At 44.7% G+C, this 14,602-nt stretch overlaps 2 protein-coding genes across 5 annotated transcripts in view; both read left to right on the top strand.

Annotated features, from left to right (window-relative positions):
- LOC137425531 (uncharacterized) overlaps positions 1 to 14,602 on the top strand; it is a 578,290-nt gene that overhangs the window by 302,415 nt on the left and 261,273 nt on the right. The gene's annotated exons all lie outside the window — the stretch shown is intronic.
- Positions 1,445 to 14,602, top strand: part of STIL (STIL centriolar assembly protein) — a 60,733-nt gene continuing 47,575 nt past the window's right edge. For 2 of the 4 annotated variants that reach the window (XM_078773803.1, XM_078773791.1), the window contains exon 1: positions 1,466 to 1,601. In XM_078773803.1, coding sequence (XP_078629929.1) covers positions 1,597 to 1,601 — 5 coding nt within the window. In that variant the 5' untranslated portion in view covers positions 1,466 to 1,596. Of the gene's footprint in view, positions 1,602 to 14,602 lie in introns of all 4 variants that reach the window. The other 2 variants (XM_078773798.1, XM_078773800.1) reach the window with 2 other exon arrangements.

Below are 14,602 nucleotides of genomic sequence, written 5' to 3'. Positions count from 1 at the left end.
GTCGTTTCTGCCCAGAAAGGCCAACACCAACCAGGGTGATGCCCCTTGGGTGTTTAATGCAGGACTGACTTACTCATTACCTCCGCCACCAAAGGTGGATGGAGGTTATGTTTTCATCCCTGTCTGTTTGTCTGTCCGTTTGTCTGTGAACAAAATATCTCAAAAGGTTGTGGACGGATTCGGACGAAATTTGGCAGAGATGTAGCGCATGTGACAAGGACGAAATGATTCGATTTCGGTGAAGATCTGAATATGGATTCGGATATGAGAATTATTTAATTTTTTAAGTGATTCTTCACCATTGGGAGATCGGTCCAAAAACGATACAGAGCAGAAAATGTCAAACAGTTATGGATGGATTTGGACGAAACTTGTTGGACAGGTTGGGTGTGTGGACAAGGAAGAATCGATTAAATTTTGGTGAAGCTCCGGATCCGGATCCAGCTAGGAGAATTTTTTAATTAAAAAATATCATCATCCCAATATCATGAAACTTTGGAAAATATTTCATAGGACTGGACAGCAAGTTTTGCGCATTTTAATTGTTCAATCAATCGAGCTGTTCGGTTCGAATCCTGACCTAGCTATAAACGACCATCCTGATGTCTCGCAGGCTGGGTAAGGCGTCAGTGTGTGCACCGTCCATTGGACAGACGTTATAAGCAGGAGGATCCATCTGCTCGCACTGGCTGTAAGAGGACATTAAATAACCCACGACGTCTTTCGTGAAGAGCAGGCGAGTTATCTCCGGCACGTTGAACAAATTACGACTTCCTGCTCCAACCCTCACGGGAAACTGCATCAGCGGACGGAACAGCTGTGCTCCCAACAACGATGCAGACAGCAGCACGTATTAAAGAAGAAGAGTAGGATCCATGTCCACACTCACAATATGTTACACGTTCTTCATCGGCTTTAATTCACGTCCGGAGAGGAGGATGAAGTTGAGATTGATCCTAACTCCTCAATACCCGGAGTTTGTAGACGTCATACATTTTACAATAATGGTGAAACACTAATTGACTATTAGATTACCGTTCGCAAATTGGGTTTAAACGAGATCATGGTGATCATTGGCCGAACCCACGGTGGGGAGTGGCTAAAGCCATCGTTAAAGCGTCACCGTCAACGATTGGACGTAATTGATCACGTGGGTAAATATTGTGCGCTGAGATCATTTTGGTTAAAATAATAAACACTAAAAGTAACCTCTGTACTTGATATATCGACAGTAACTAAAATGCATCATTATATTACAATAATGGATATTTACCAAAAATAATATCTTCGTTTTTGAGGAGAGCTTAGCGACGATTGGTTGGAAAGCGGGTTTAGCCTTGTAAGCGAGGATTGGTTGGGATTGAGAGCAGTATTGTAAACGGCGATTGGTTCATTGGCGGCACCGCGAAATCGCGGGTGCCGATTGGACAGTTTCTCGCAATGCGTTTGCCGATTGGTTAATGGCACAACGGCGCGAAATGGCGCCGTGTCGCGCCTGAGTTCCAATTATTTATTTATTTATTTTGGTCCGCCCCTCCAAACTCAACAGAGACAGAGACCACCTGCTTGGTGTATGGGAAGTGCGAGCGACGTACCATGAGGTAACTTGGTGTTATTTTCGGTGCGTGCTCATTTTGAGTCGGTTTTTAATTTTATTAGGTGTTGCCGTTGGTTTTTGATCGGTTACCACAACGTCGGAGCTTCGTGTGAGCACCACCATCGTGTTTCGTTTTGTTATCCAAAAGTAGCAACCGGAAACGGTAGTTTATGAATTAACTTTGATCTTTTCTTTGACACTCCTTAACTCCAATCCAACCCTGTTAAGCTCTCTCCGTCACATCACGTCATTCCCTCCTTGCAAGTGCAAGTTCATTGATTCCCTTGCTTGTGTCCACCTTGTTCGTTCCTTTCCTTACAAGTACAACCCTCGCTCTTCCATAGACTCCGATATTATCTGCCCAAAAATGTTATAAAGTTGGAATGTTCACCAAGTCATCCACCAAGTTTAATCGTAACTCGTCCATACATTTTTTAAATATCATGTTGTATGTTGCTTTTCGCCCGATCTCTCAATGGTGAAGAATCACTTAAAATTAAATAATTATTGCATCCGAATCCAAATTCAAATATTCACCAAAATCGAATCGATTAGTCCTTGTCACACACCCAACCTCTCCACCAAGTTTCGTCCAAATCCGTCCATAACTTTTTGAGATATCGTGACATTTTGTCGGTTTTAGCCCCGTCTCCCAATGCAATGGTGAAGAATCGCATAAAAAATTATACGAGCCGGATCCGGAACTTCACCAAAATCTCGTCATTTCGTCCTCTCACATATGCTACCTCGCTGCCAAATTTCGTCTGAATCCGTCCACAACCTTTTGAGATATCTTGTTCACAAACAGAGGAGTGAAAACAACCTCCATCCACGTTTGGTGGTGGAGGTAATAAATCGCAAAACTCTGCAAATGTGTGTCAACAGTTAGTGGGTGGAGCCTAGTTCCAACGGCTGGGAAAGGGGCGGAGCTTGGACTATATAGGGTGGCACAATGTCTTGTAAAATTTGTGACTGCCTTTGTGTTCTGGTCCAAGCAGAACCCATCTTCTTTGAGGAAGTGTAACATCATCCTCCACATGTCATGATATGGGCTGGGATGGATAGGGAACGACTATTTGGACCGTATTTCTTTGATGATCCAGTTACTCGACACTCATCTGGACATGTTGCAAAACTGGTTTTGTGCCACAAATGGAAAACATTGGTATTAAGGACAATGTGTGGTTCCTGGGGGACGGGGCACCGGTACATTACACGATCGCTGTTATGGAATACCTTGGTGAGGTTTTCGGGGAACATTGGATTGGTCGTGGGTCACCAGTGCGCCTGCTGCACTTGACTGACCACCTTGAAGCCCGGAGCCTACAAGAAAAGCCCACCTTGAAGATCAGAGCTTACAAGAAAAGCCCACCTTGAAGCCCAGAGCTTACCAGAAAAGCCCACCTTGAAGCCCAGAGCTTACAAGAAAAGCCCACCTTGAAGCCCAGAGCTTACAAGAAAAGCTCACCTTGAAGCCCAGAGCTTACAAGAAAAGCCCACCTTGAAGCCCAGAGCTTGCAAGAAAAGCCCACCTTGAAGCCCAGAGCTTACAAGAAAAGCCCACCTTGAAGCCCAGAGCTTACAAGAAAAGCCCGCCTTGAAGCCCAGAGCTTACAAGAAAAGCCCACCTTGAAGCCCAGAGCTTACAAGAAAAGCCCACCTTGAAGCCCAGAGCTTACAAGAAAAGCCCACCTTGAAGCCCAGAGCTTACAAGAAAAGCCCACCTTGAAGCCCAGAGCTTACAAGAAAAGCCCACCTTGAAGCCCAGAGCTTACAAGAAAAGCCCACCTTGAAGCCCAGAGCTCACAAGAAAAGCCCACCTTGAAGCCCAGAGCTTACAAGAAAAGCCCACCTTGAAGCCCAGAGCTTACAAGAAAAGCCCACCTTGAAGCCCAGAGCTTACAAGAAAAGCCCACCTTGAAGCCCAGAGCTTACAAGAAAAGCCCACCTTGAAGCCCAGAGCTTACAAGAAAAGCCCACCTTTAAGCCCAGAGCTTATGGGAAAAGGCCACCTTTAAGCCCAGAGCTTATGGGAAAAGGCCACCTTTAAGCCCAGAGCTTACGGGAAAAGGCCACCTTTAAGCCCAGAGCTTACCGGAAAAGGCCACCTTTAAGCCCAGAGCTTACCGGAAAAGGCCACCTTTAAGCCCAGAGCTTACCGGAAAAGGCCACCTTTAAGCCCATAGCTTACCAGAAAAGCCCAACTCGAAGCCCAGAGCTTACCATTAAAGCCCACCTCGAAGCCCAGAAAAGTACACTACTTTTGGCAATTTTGCGATCTCCCTATTTGGTACTTCAGCGATGTATTCCAGCGCCTTTTTCAGTCTTTTAAGTTATGAAAACGCTCAATAATAAAAGCTATGGTTTTTAAAACGATGTTGAAGTGAGTTGAGACGACGAATATCGAGAAGTGGTATTAATAACTTGATGTATTTGTGGGGCGACGTAAACCAGGGTATTACTGTAAATCTCCATCATGCGTTCCTGACTGATAATCCTGAAGTGTGAGAGATTGAGCAGAGTCTTCCTGGTGATGTCCCTTCTGGCAAGCTGTGGGCCTTTAGTGAGGCCATAATGCCACCTTTTCCTAGCCCTTTCTTTGCTTTGTAATTTGTTACCTTCAAAATCCAGATCGTGTGTGTGTTTTAAAACCAGATTTTTATTTTTTTATCCAGATTAATTTTTTTACTTATGATAGATAAAAAGTTAAAATTCACCATGTTGGGGTTAGTTGTGTGTTTGACCCCTGGTCTGGCAGACTAATCGCTTCACCCATTGAATCACAGACGTTTACTTTAATGAACCTGGCTATCTACTGTATAACTTGATGAAAACCCTGGTCATTAGTCATTAGTCATTTGGCGACTCTAGCTAGATAAGTCATCCAGGGTTTATGATTCGTTAACTGCTGTTGACGACTGCTGTCATGATATTTTGCACTTTTGCTGAAATATATAATGTTGGCTTTGGGTCTGGTTCATTATGGTAGTTACTGTGATGGGATATCTTCTGATTTATATGCAGTGTCTACAGAAAGTCTGCACCCCCTTTCAAAGTTTTCACTTTTTGCTGCCTTATAGCCTGGAATTAAATTGCATTAAATCATACTTTTTCCACCTTTATTTACACATCGTACCCCACAACTTCCAAATGAAAAACAAATTCCACAAAATCTCAGAAAATTGATTAAAAATACAAAACTAGAATATCTTGGTTGGATAAGTGGCCACCTCCCTGAGTTAATACTTTGTGGAAGCACCTTTGACATCAATTACAGCTGTGAGTCTGTTGGGATAGGTCTCTACCAACTTTGCACACCTTGATTGGGCAATATTTGCCCATTCTTCTGTACAAAACTATTCAAGTTCAGTCCAGTTGCATGGGGAGCGTTGATGGACAGCAATCTTTAAGTCATGCCACAGATTTTCGATTGGATTTAGGTCGGGGCTCTGACTGGGTCACTCAAGGACATTTATCTTTTTGTTCCTTATTCACTCCAATGTAGCGTTAGCTGTGTGCTTCAGGCCATTATAATGCTGAAAGGTGAACTTCCATCCGAATTTCAGTTTTCTTGCAGAGGACAGCAGGTTTTCCTCTATAATATTTCTGTATTTTACTCCATCAATTTTCCCTTCTATCCTGACAAGTTCCCCAGTCCTTGCTGATGAGAAACATCTCCATAAGAGATGCTGCCACCACCATGCTTCACAGTAGGGATGGTGTTCTTTGGGTGATGTGCTGTGTTGGGTTTGTGTCAATATGTAACGTTTTGCATTTAGGCCAAAAAGTTCCATCTTGCTTTCGTCAGACCACAAAACCTTTTGCGATGTCGCTTCAGAATCTCTGGAGTGGATTTTTGCATACCTCAAACGGGACTCGAGGTGGGCTTTTTTGAGTAATGGCTTCCTTCTTGCCACCCTTCCGTACAGGCCAGACTTGTGGGGTGCTTGGGATATTGTTGTCACATGCATGGTGACCAGTCTTTGCCATAAAGTCCTGTAGCTATTTCAAAGTTGCCATTGGGCTCTTGATAGGCTCACTGATCAGTCTCCTCCTTGCTTGGTCATCCAGTTTGGAGGGACGGCCTGAGCGATGCATCGTCTTGGTGGTACCATACGCCTTTCACTTCTTATTTTTCTTGACTGTGATCCAAGGGATATTCAAGGCCTTTGAAATATTTTTATTCTCATCCCCTGATCTGTGCCTTTCCACAACTTTATCCCAGAGGTTTTTTGAAAGCTTCTTGGTGCTCATGGTTGAGTCTTTGTTGTGAAATGCACTACCCAGCAGAGAAAACCTACAGGAACAAATGATTTTATGCTGAAATAAACAGATTCACTACAATTTAACATGGGTGGAGGCCAATTAACTTGGTGTGTGATTTTGAATGTAATTGGTTACATCTGAGCTAATTTACAATTACTATTATAAGGTGGGTAGACACTTATCCAAACAAGCTATTCTAGTTTTGTATTTTTAATTAATTTTCTGACACTTGTACAATTTCTTTTTCACTTGGAAGTTGTTGGTTACGATGTGAAAATAAAGGTGGAAAAGTCTGATTTAATGCAATTTAATTCTCGGCTATAATGCAACAAAAGGTGAAAATTTTGAAAGGGGGTGCACACACACACACACACACACACACACACACACACACACACACACACACACACACACACACACACACACACACACACACACACACACACGCTGCGACGGAGGACACACACACACACACACACACACACACACGCTGCGACGGAGGACACACACACACACACACACGCTGCGACGGAGGACACACACACACACACGCTGCGACGGAGGACACACACACACACACACACGCTGCGACGGAGGACACACACACACACACACACACGCTGCGACGGAGGACACACACACACACACACACACGCTGCGACGGAGGACACACACACACACACGCTGCGACGGAGGACACACACACACACACACACACACACACACACACACACACACACACACACACACACGCTGCGACGGAGGACACACACACACACACACACACGCTGCGACGGAGGACACACACACACACACACACGCTGCGACGGAGGACACACACACACACACACACGCTGCGACGGAGGACACACACACACACACACACGCTGCGACGGAGGACACACACACACGCTGCGACGGAGGACACACACACACACACACACACACACACACACACACACACACGCTGTGACGGAGGACACACACACACACACACACACACGCTGCGACGGAGGACACACACACACAGTTAATAGCACAATCAAGGTGTGCAATTGTATAACAGGGTGTAGTGGGATAAATTTTACAAAACATTTTGTTGGTAATCATGACTAAATTATCTCAAATTCCATATCGAGTAAAAAAAAATCATAAAAATGTGTCTTTAACCACCATGGTTGATTGAGCGTTTTGATGAGCGGTGTCGAATTGCACTATTCTGAGTAATAAAATAAACCCCCCCCCCCCCCCAAAAAATTTACTTGCGCAGTGGCTTTGAAATGTTGCACAGAGAATCATTTTAAGTACCCCTGTGAGATGCTTTCGGTTATGTAGATATATGTAGACTTCCGGTTCCTCGGGCGAGTGAGGCGTGCTTCGAGCTCTCCACGGCATCGAAGTTTGAGTGTTTTCCCATTCTTGTCTTTGTCAAATTTCCACTGGTTATTGTGTGTTTCTAGTTGGTGTTGGTTTGTGGTTCGTGCAAACTTGTGTGTAGTTAATCGTTTTCTGAGTCGTACCTCGTGTGCGGCCTGGTGACTTGGGGCTTCCCTCCCCCCGTCGGTGTTTTGTCGGTTTGGGTTATTTCCTTCGCTGTATTGCTTGTTTCTTTTATTTTGTTTTCCCCCCCTCACCTCACCTCCTGAGACAAAGAATTCTATATTGATTCTTTCTCTCCTCCCGGACACGTGCTTGTTCGCTCTCCTCCTCGTCTCGGCTTGTGCCCCACCCCCTGTATCTCGTTTTCTTCCGCCTCTGCTCCTTCTTTCTCAAATCCACGTTCTCGCTTGGAGACTTTTCCCGGATTGTTTTTTCATCATTCTGTTTGGATATTGTTGGAATATGTTTAAACCGCAGCCGTGATGCTGACGCCCCCCCCCCCAGAATTTACATGTTTTAAACGTTTCCCAGTGTGTACCCTGGTCAGAATAGGTACACCGTATCCCTGCGTGTCGTAAGAGACGACTAAGAGGGTTGGCGTCAGGAAGGGCATCCGGCCATAAAAACATTGCCTCAAAAAGAGAACCATGACAATCACAAGTACATATGGGCAGGGTGCAGCCCGAAGTGGAGATCGGTTTCTGAGGTTTGGGACATGGAATGTGGGGACAATGACAGGGAGATCAGGTGAAGTGGTGGAAGTATTGGTCAGAAGAAGAGTGGACATATGTTGTGTGCAAGAGACGAGATGGAAGGGAAGTGGTGTGAGAATGGTGAAGGGTAGGCAGGGACAGAAATACAAGTTTGCGTGGCAAGGGTGCCCGGAGGGCGTGAATGGTGTTGGTGTCCTGTTTTCTGAGGAGTTTGTAGACAGTGTGGTGAGTGTGACTAGAGTGAGTGATAGGTTGATGATGGTGAAAATGATGATTGGAAAGCTCTTGGTGAACGTCATCTCGGGATATGCTCCGCAGGTTGGTCGAAGCGATGAAGAGAAGGACAAGTTCTGGTGTGCGATAGAGAAGCTGATGGAAAACGTGAAAGATGAGGAAGTTGTTGTGGTGGGAGGAGACCTGAATGGACATGTGGGAAGGAGTATGGATGGTTTTGAGGGAGTTCATGGGGGTTACGGATATGGTGTGAGAAATGGAGAAGGTGAAAGGATTTTGGAGTTTGCTGATGGAGCTGATTTGTTGATTTGTAATACTCAGTTCCAGAAAGAGGACAATAAGCTTGTTACATACACGTCAGGTGGGTCGACGACAACCGTTGACTACCTGATGGTGCGTCGGCGAGATAGGGGGCACCTCCGGGACACAAAGGTGATCCCGGGGGAGGAGGCTGTTTCACAGCACCACTTGGTTGTCTGCGACATAAGGGTGAAAGGTGCGAGAAGAGCTCGGCGGGTGAAGTACCAACCGAGAATGAAGGTGTGGAGGTTGAAAGAGGTGACAGTAAGGGAGGCATTAAAAGAGAGGCTGAGTAGGGTAGAGGATGATGTGGTTGAGCTTGAAAGTGGTTGGATGTCAATGAAAGCTAGTCTGTTGGGAGCCGTTGGTGAGGTATGTGGATGGACAAAAGGACCACCGAGGCACTCGGAAACATGGTGGTGGGATGTTGAGGTTGGAAAGAGGATTGACGAGAAGAGGAAGAAGTTCAAAGAGTGGCAGAAGGCGAAGGGTACGGGAGCAGAAACAGCAGAGCATGAAAGTTATAAGGCAGCCAGGAAGGCTGCAAAGAAAGAGGTAGCAAAGGTGCAGGAGGCATGTAGGAAAATGTTCGGAGAACGCTTGGATTCGGAAGAGGGTCAGAAAGCAGTATTCAGGATTGCAAAGCACATAGCGAAAGAGAGGTGTGATGTGATGGGGGTGAGTTGCTTGAAGGATGAAGTGGGACAAATCGTTGTCGACCCAGATTGAATTAAAGGAAGATGGAAAAGATATATGGAAATGCTGTTGAATACAGAGAATGAATGGGATGGCAACATAGAGAGTAACCCAGTTTTAGGACCGGCAGAGAAGATAACTGAGAAGGAAGTTGAGGAAGCGATAAAAGCAATGAAGAGTGGAAAAGCGGGAGGGCCGACGGGAGTTGTGGGAGATATGTTGAAGGCAGCAGGAAGTTCGGGTGTGAAGAGAATGACAGAGATCTGTAATCTGGTGGTGAAAGAAGGCCGCATTCCAGTGGATTGGGAATTAAGTACCCTCGTCCCTCTATACAAGGGGAAAGGTGACCCTCAGCTCTGGAGTGTGGCTCGTACCGAGCGATAAAGTTATTGGAGCATGGAATGAAGGTATTGGAAAGAGTGTTGGAGAGGAGGATAAGGAAGAAAGTGAAGATCGACGAAATGCAGTTTGGATTTATGCCAGGAAGAGGAACGACAGATGCGCTTTTCATTGTGAGGCAGTTGCAGGAGAAGTACATGGATAAGAGGAAGAAGTTGTTTTTTGGGTTTGTTGATCTGGAGAAAGCATTCGATAGGGTTCCACGCAAAGTATTGACATGGGCATTGAGGAAGTTAGGAGTGGAGGAATGGTTGATCAGAGTAGTGATGGCAATGTACAAAAGAGCACGCACAGCTGTAAGGACGGGAACAGTGGTGAGTTTGAGGTGAAGGTGGGAGTGCATCAGGGGTCGGTACTAAGTCCACTACTATTTGTAGCTGTGATGGAGGTGCTGGCTCAGACCGTAAAGGAGGGTTTACCGTGGGAGTTGTTGTATGCAGATGATCTGGTGTTGATTGCGGAAAAGATGAACAAGTGGAAGGAATGTATGGAGACAAAAGGTCTGAAGGTGAATCTCGGAAAGACAAAGGTGATGGCAAGTGGTAAAGCATGTGGTGAGGTGGAAAGAACTGGGAAGTGGCCCTGTGCTGTGTGCAGGAATGGTGTCGGAGTGAACTCCATTCAATGTACAATGTGTGCTGAGTGGGTTCATCAAAAATGTAGTGGTCTGAGAGGGTCATTAACCAGTGTGGCAGCTACATTCAAATGTAAGGTGTGCACAGAGGGAGCTGCAGATGGAGGAAATGTTGAGTTGGATCTTGGAGACGGCGTGAAGCTGGAAGGTGTGAAAACATTTTGCTACCTCGGAGACATGCTGAATGGAGAAGGTGGATCAGACTCGGCAACGGTTGCGCGAGTGAGATGTGCATGGAAGAAGTTTCGGGAACTGAGTGGCGTGCTGATGAGGAGGAGAGTGTCGCTGAAGCTGAAGGGAAAGGTGTATGCTGCATGTGTGAGAAGTGTTATGATTTATGGGAGCGAGACATGGGTAATGAACGTAGAGCAGCAACGAAGGCTGGAAAGGGTGGAAATGCGAATGGTTCGATGGATGTGCGGAGTATCGTTGAGAGAGAGGAAGACAAATGATGAATTGCGAAAGATGATGGGAATATTGCCTGTGATTGATGCTGTGAAGAGGAACAGGTTGAGATGGTTTGGTCATGTATTGAGGAAGGATGAAAGTGACTGGTTGAGAAGAGTGATGGAAGTTAATGTAGAAGGAAGTAGAGGACGGGGAAGACCGAGAAAGACTTGGCTAAAGATGGTGGAAGAAGAAATGCGGGCAAGGGGGTTAACAAGGAGAGATGCAGAAAATATGGCAAAATGGAGAAGATTGTCATGGGGACCGCAAGGCTAACCCCTGCTCTAGCAGGGAACATGGCCTTAAAATGCATGTTGTTGTTGTTGTTGTTGTTGTTGTTGTTGTTGTTGTGTGAGATGCTTTCATTTTGATTTTACAACTATCACACAAAGAAGTCATGTGACGTAACAAAAATAATTAATGCATTTCTCTTATTTTTAATGTCGATCTTTAAGTGGCCGTTTTTAGTATTTCACAAAAGATGTGATATCTCCACTTTGGCTTTTTTTTTTTTTTTTTGAATACAGAGTCGAGGCTTGTGAAAGAGCTAACATTTATCAAACAAACAAATCAAACAAACAAGCAAACAAAGTATATAAAAAGGGGAGCGGTCGACAAGATGGGGAGAGAGAGGGGGAGGAAGCACACAAACACAACATTTGAGAGCAGGGACATAGGGAGCTGTGTGGGAGGGAGAGAGCCTGGGGAGAGGCAGGATAGGTATAAAACGCAAGGACACCAAGGACTTCCAGCAAAGAAGTTGGCACCTCAAAAAAGTGGATTTGGGGTGAAATTAGCGGGGGTAGAAAAGATCAAGTTTTTGGATTGGGGAAGATAGATGGTGGTGAACAGCCGTTTTAAAGGCCTGGAGGGAGGAGTGGGATTGAAGAGAGTGAGGGAGTTTGTTCCAGAGGCAGGAGAAAAGAGGAATGAAGGAGTGAAGGTAAGCAGAGAGTCTTGATTTTGGCAGTTTAACCATAAGAGGGTTGCAGGCAGATCTTGTGTGACCTGTAGGAATATTTGGGGTACAGAGCCCAGAGAGAGCTGGGGGAGCAAGGCCGGAGAGAAGACTGAAAGACCACCAACCTGCCTGTGGTGAGTAAGTGAAAGGCCCTCAGAGATAGCGTCATCGCGGGAGATTCCAATGATTCTGAACGCTTTGGTTTCAACAGCGTGAATATGAGCTAGGTGTGAGGCAGGAGTACCAGCCCAGAGGGGAGAGCAGTACTCCATTGAGCTGCAGATGAAAGCCTTGTATGTGGTGAGGAGCTCAGGTGTGCCAAGGAAGGACTTCGCACGACGGAGGATTTCGCTGTAACTTTGTTATAAAAGCGTTTTTAATGGGAATGCAATTATTAAATAATAATCATGAAAATTAAAAAAAATACAATCTAAAAGAGTACATAAGTCAAGAAAATAAAAAAAATCTTTTTAAAATATTTATTTACAATAACATAAATGCTTAAACCGGTCCAAAAATACTCTAGGGGTATAATTTTTATAATATTGTCGATATCATCCAATGCATGTGTTCAGTTTCTTTCCATTTATTTGTGTTTGTGTATTTTCTTTAATCAATTAACACACAAGGATGTAAGCAAAGCAGTTTTCCAATTATTGGACAATACGCTACATTGTAATGTAATACAGACACCAACCATACCATAACCATCACAGTGACAGTGGAGAAGACTCCAAATTTTTTCTTCCTCAGAATGTTAATCGAGTGCTCGAGAAACACTTCTCATCATTCAATTTATTTCCAATTTTCCCAGGATATTCAAATATATATGTACTTTCAGTGAATAAACCATTTATTACATCAAAGCAGAGAAAAATAGTTTAACTGTCTAAATAGTGAAGCAGCACATCGGGAACACTGGAAAAATGCTCATACGTTTTCCACTAAGCGTCAGAAAATAGTTCATTGTTGCTCATCTCTTCAATGTTTTACAGGGTAAATGCATACCAAACTGCAGAACAAAGCCTGCACTTTCTCCTGGAAGAAAAAATACCTTCTTATCTAACCCAGTGTCTCTGGTACATGTGTTTAAAGGTCATGAGGTCAATTGGTCAAGCTGACCATTACATCCCCAACCTCATAACCCCTGAGGCACAATTGCTCTTGCCAGGGTAGAGATACTGTACACTGATTTTTATCATACCAATGGAATGCCCATGAAAATGCAAAACAGATGATACCAAACATGTGGGGGTGGTCTTGGAATTCAGACCCCTAACCTAAGTTTATTCATATTTTGAATGTGCATAGATGTGACTGGCTCTGGCAAAAGCAGACACTTGGGGGCATTTCTCTTTGCGAGAAAAAGCCGAAGAGAGTCAAAGTATGACCACAGGGACCAAATTGAGATTTATTTTTTATATGGATAGAAAGAGTAACACTTCTCGAGATTATTATGCACCAAAACATTTCCCCAAGAAACAACAGAAAAGCTGTGAAATTCGATGAAGAATCTAAAATGTCATTCTCAAAATGTGCTCAAAAAGACACGAAGATTGCGAAATTTCGATGCTTTACTACGAGCCACACTTCGTAATTCGAAGGAGATCCCTGACATACATGGTGTGTTCAAAAAGTATCCGACCTTTATTTTTCGTGCGTAAAAAAAAAAGAAGCTAGGGAGGCGTTGATTGGTGCACGTATGTAGGCGATCCTAATGCACACGCGTTAATTTTTTCCCACCTGCAGAAGCTGTCATTCGACGGCAGACCGCCGATGAGTGAGGACATGTAAGTGAGCGCCGTCGGATTTTCGTTTTTGACAAAATGACGGAAAAACTTGAACAACGCTACTGCATCAAATTTTGTGTAAAGCTTGGCGATTCCCAAGTGGAAACGATCCGCAAGATTCAACACCGTTCATTCCATTATGAAGGAGGATTTGGGCTTCAGGAGAATCTGAGCAGAAGCAACTCCGTTTGGAGATCGCACAGGACATGCTGGAGACTGTGAACAGCGATCCCAGCTTCCTCAACACAGTGATCACTGGCGATGAGTCCTGGGTTTATGGGTACGACCCAGAAACCAAGTTGCAGTCATCACAATGGAAGCATCCAACATCCCCGAGGCCAAAAAACACAAAATTTGATGCAGTAGCGTTGTTCAAGTTTTTCCGTCATTTTGTCAAAAACGAAAATCTGACGGCGCTCACTTACATGTCCTCACTCATCGGCGGTCTGCCGTCGAATGACAGCTTCTGCAGGTGGGAAAAAATTCACGCGTGTGCATTAGGATCGCCTACATACGTGCACCAATCAACGCCTCCCTAGTTTCTTTTTTTTTACGCACGAAAAATAAAGGTCGGATACTTTTTGAACACAGTCGTACATGGTTGAATGATCGTTTTAAGGCCATTTTCCCCGCTAGAGCGGGGGTTAGCCTTGCGGGCCCATGACAATCATGGTTCCCTGTTTGAGGCAATGTTTTTATGGCCGGATGCCCTTTCTGACGCCAACCCTTAGTCGCCTCTTACGATGTGCAGGGATACAGTGCACCTATTCTAAACCGGGGTACACATCGTGATCATTCATCCCAGCAAGCTGGTACTCAATTTGCCGACCTCGGAAGGATGACAGGCTGAGTCAACCCCCCTGGTGTTAATTCAGCGATCGACCGGGATTCGAACCCAGGATCCTGGGATTCCAAGCCGGCACCCTAACCGCTAAGCCAACCCTGACATACATGGTTGGTATGAATGAAAAGCTCTACGTGTGCACATTCTTTGTGCGTGTGAACTGTATTGTGAACTTTGAACCTAATTATCTCCATTGTTTAATTGAAAATATAATTGTCGTTAAAATACCATAATTTCGTTAATTTTCATTTAATTAATATAATGTATGTATCAAATGAAAGAGAAAAGCATGGGGAATCAGATGATATGAAAATCTCAATTTTGATTTTTGCCCCCAAGTG

This window comes from Myxine glutinosa, chromosome 1, assembly GCF_964187855.1.
Source record: "Myxine glutinosa chromosome 1, kmMyxGlut1.1, whole genome shotgun sequence".
Classification (NCBI taxonomy): domain Eukaryota; kingdom Metazoa; phylum Chordata; class Myxini; order Myxiniformes; family Myxinidae; genus Myxine; species Myxine glutinosa.
The sequence above is the reverse complement of the archived record's forward strand: the minus strand, read 5'-3'. Positions and strand labels throughout refer to the sequence as shown.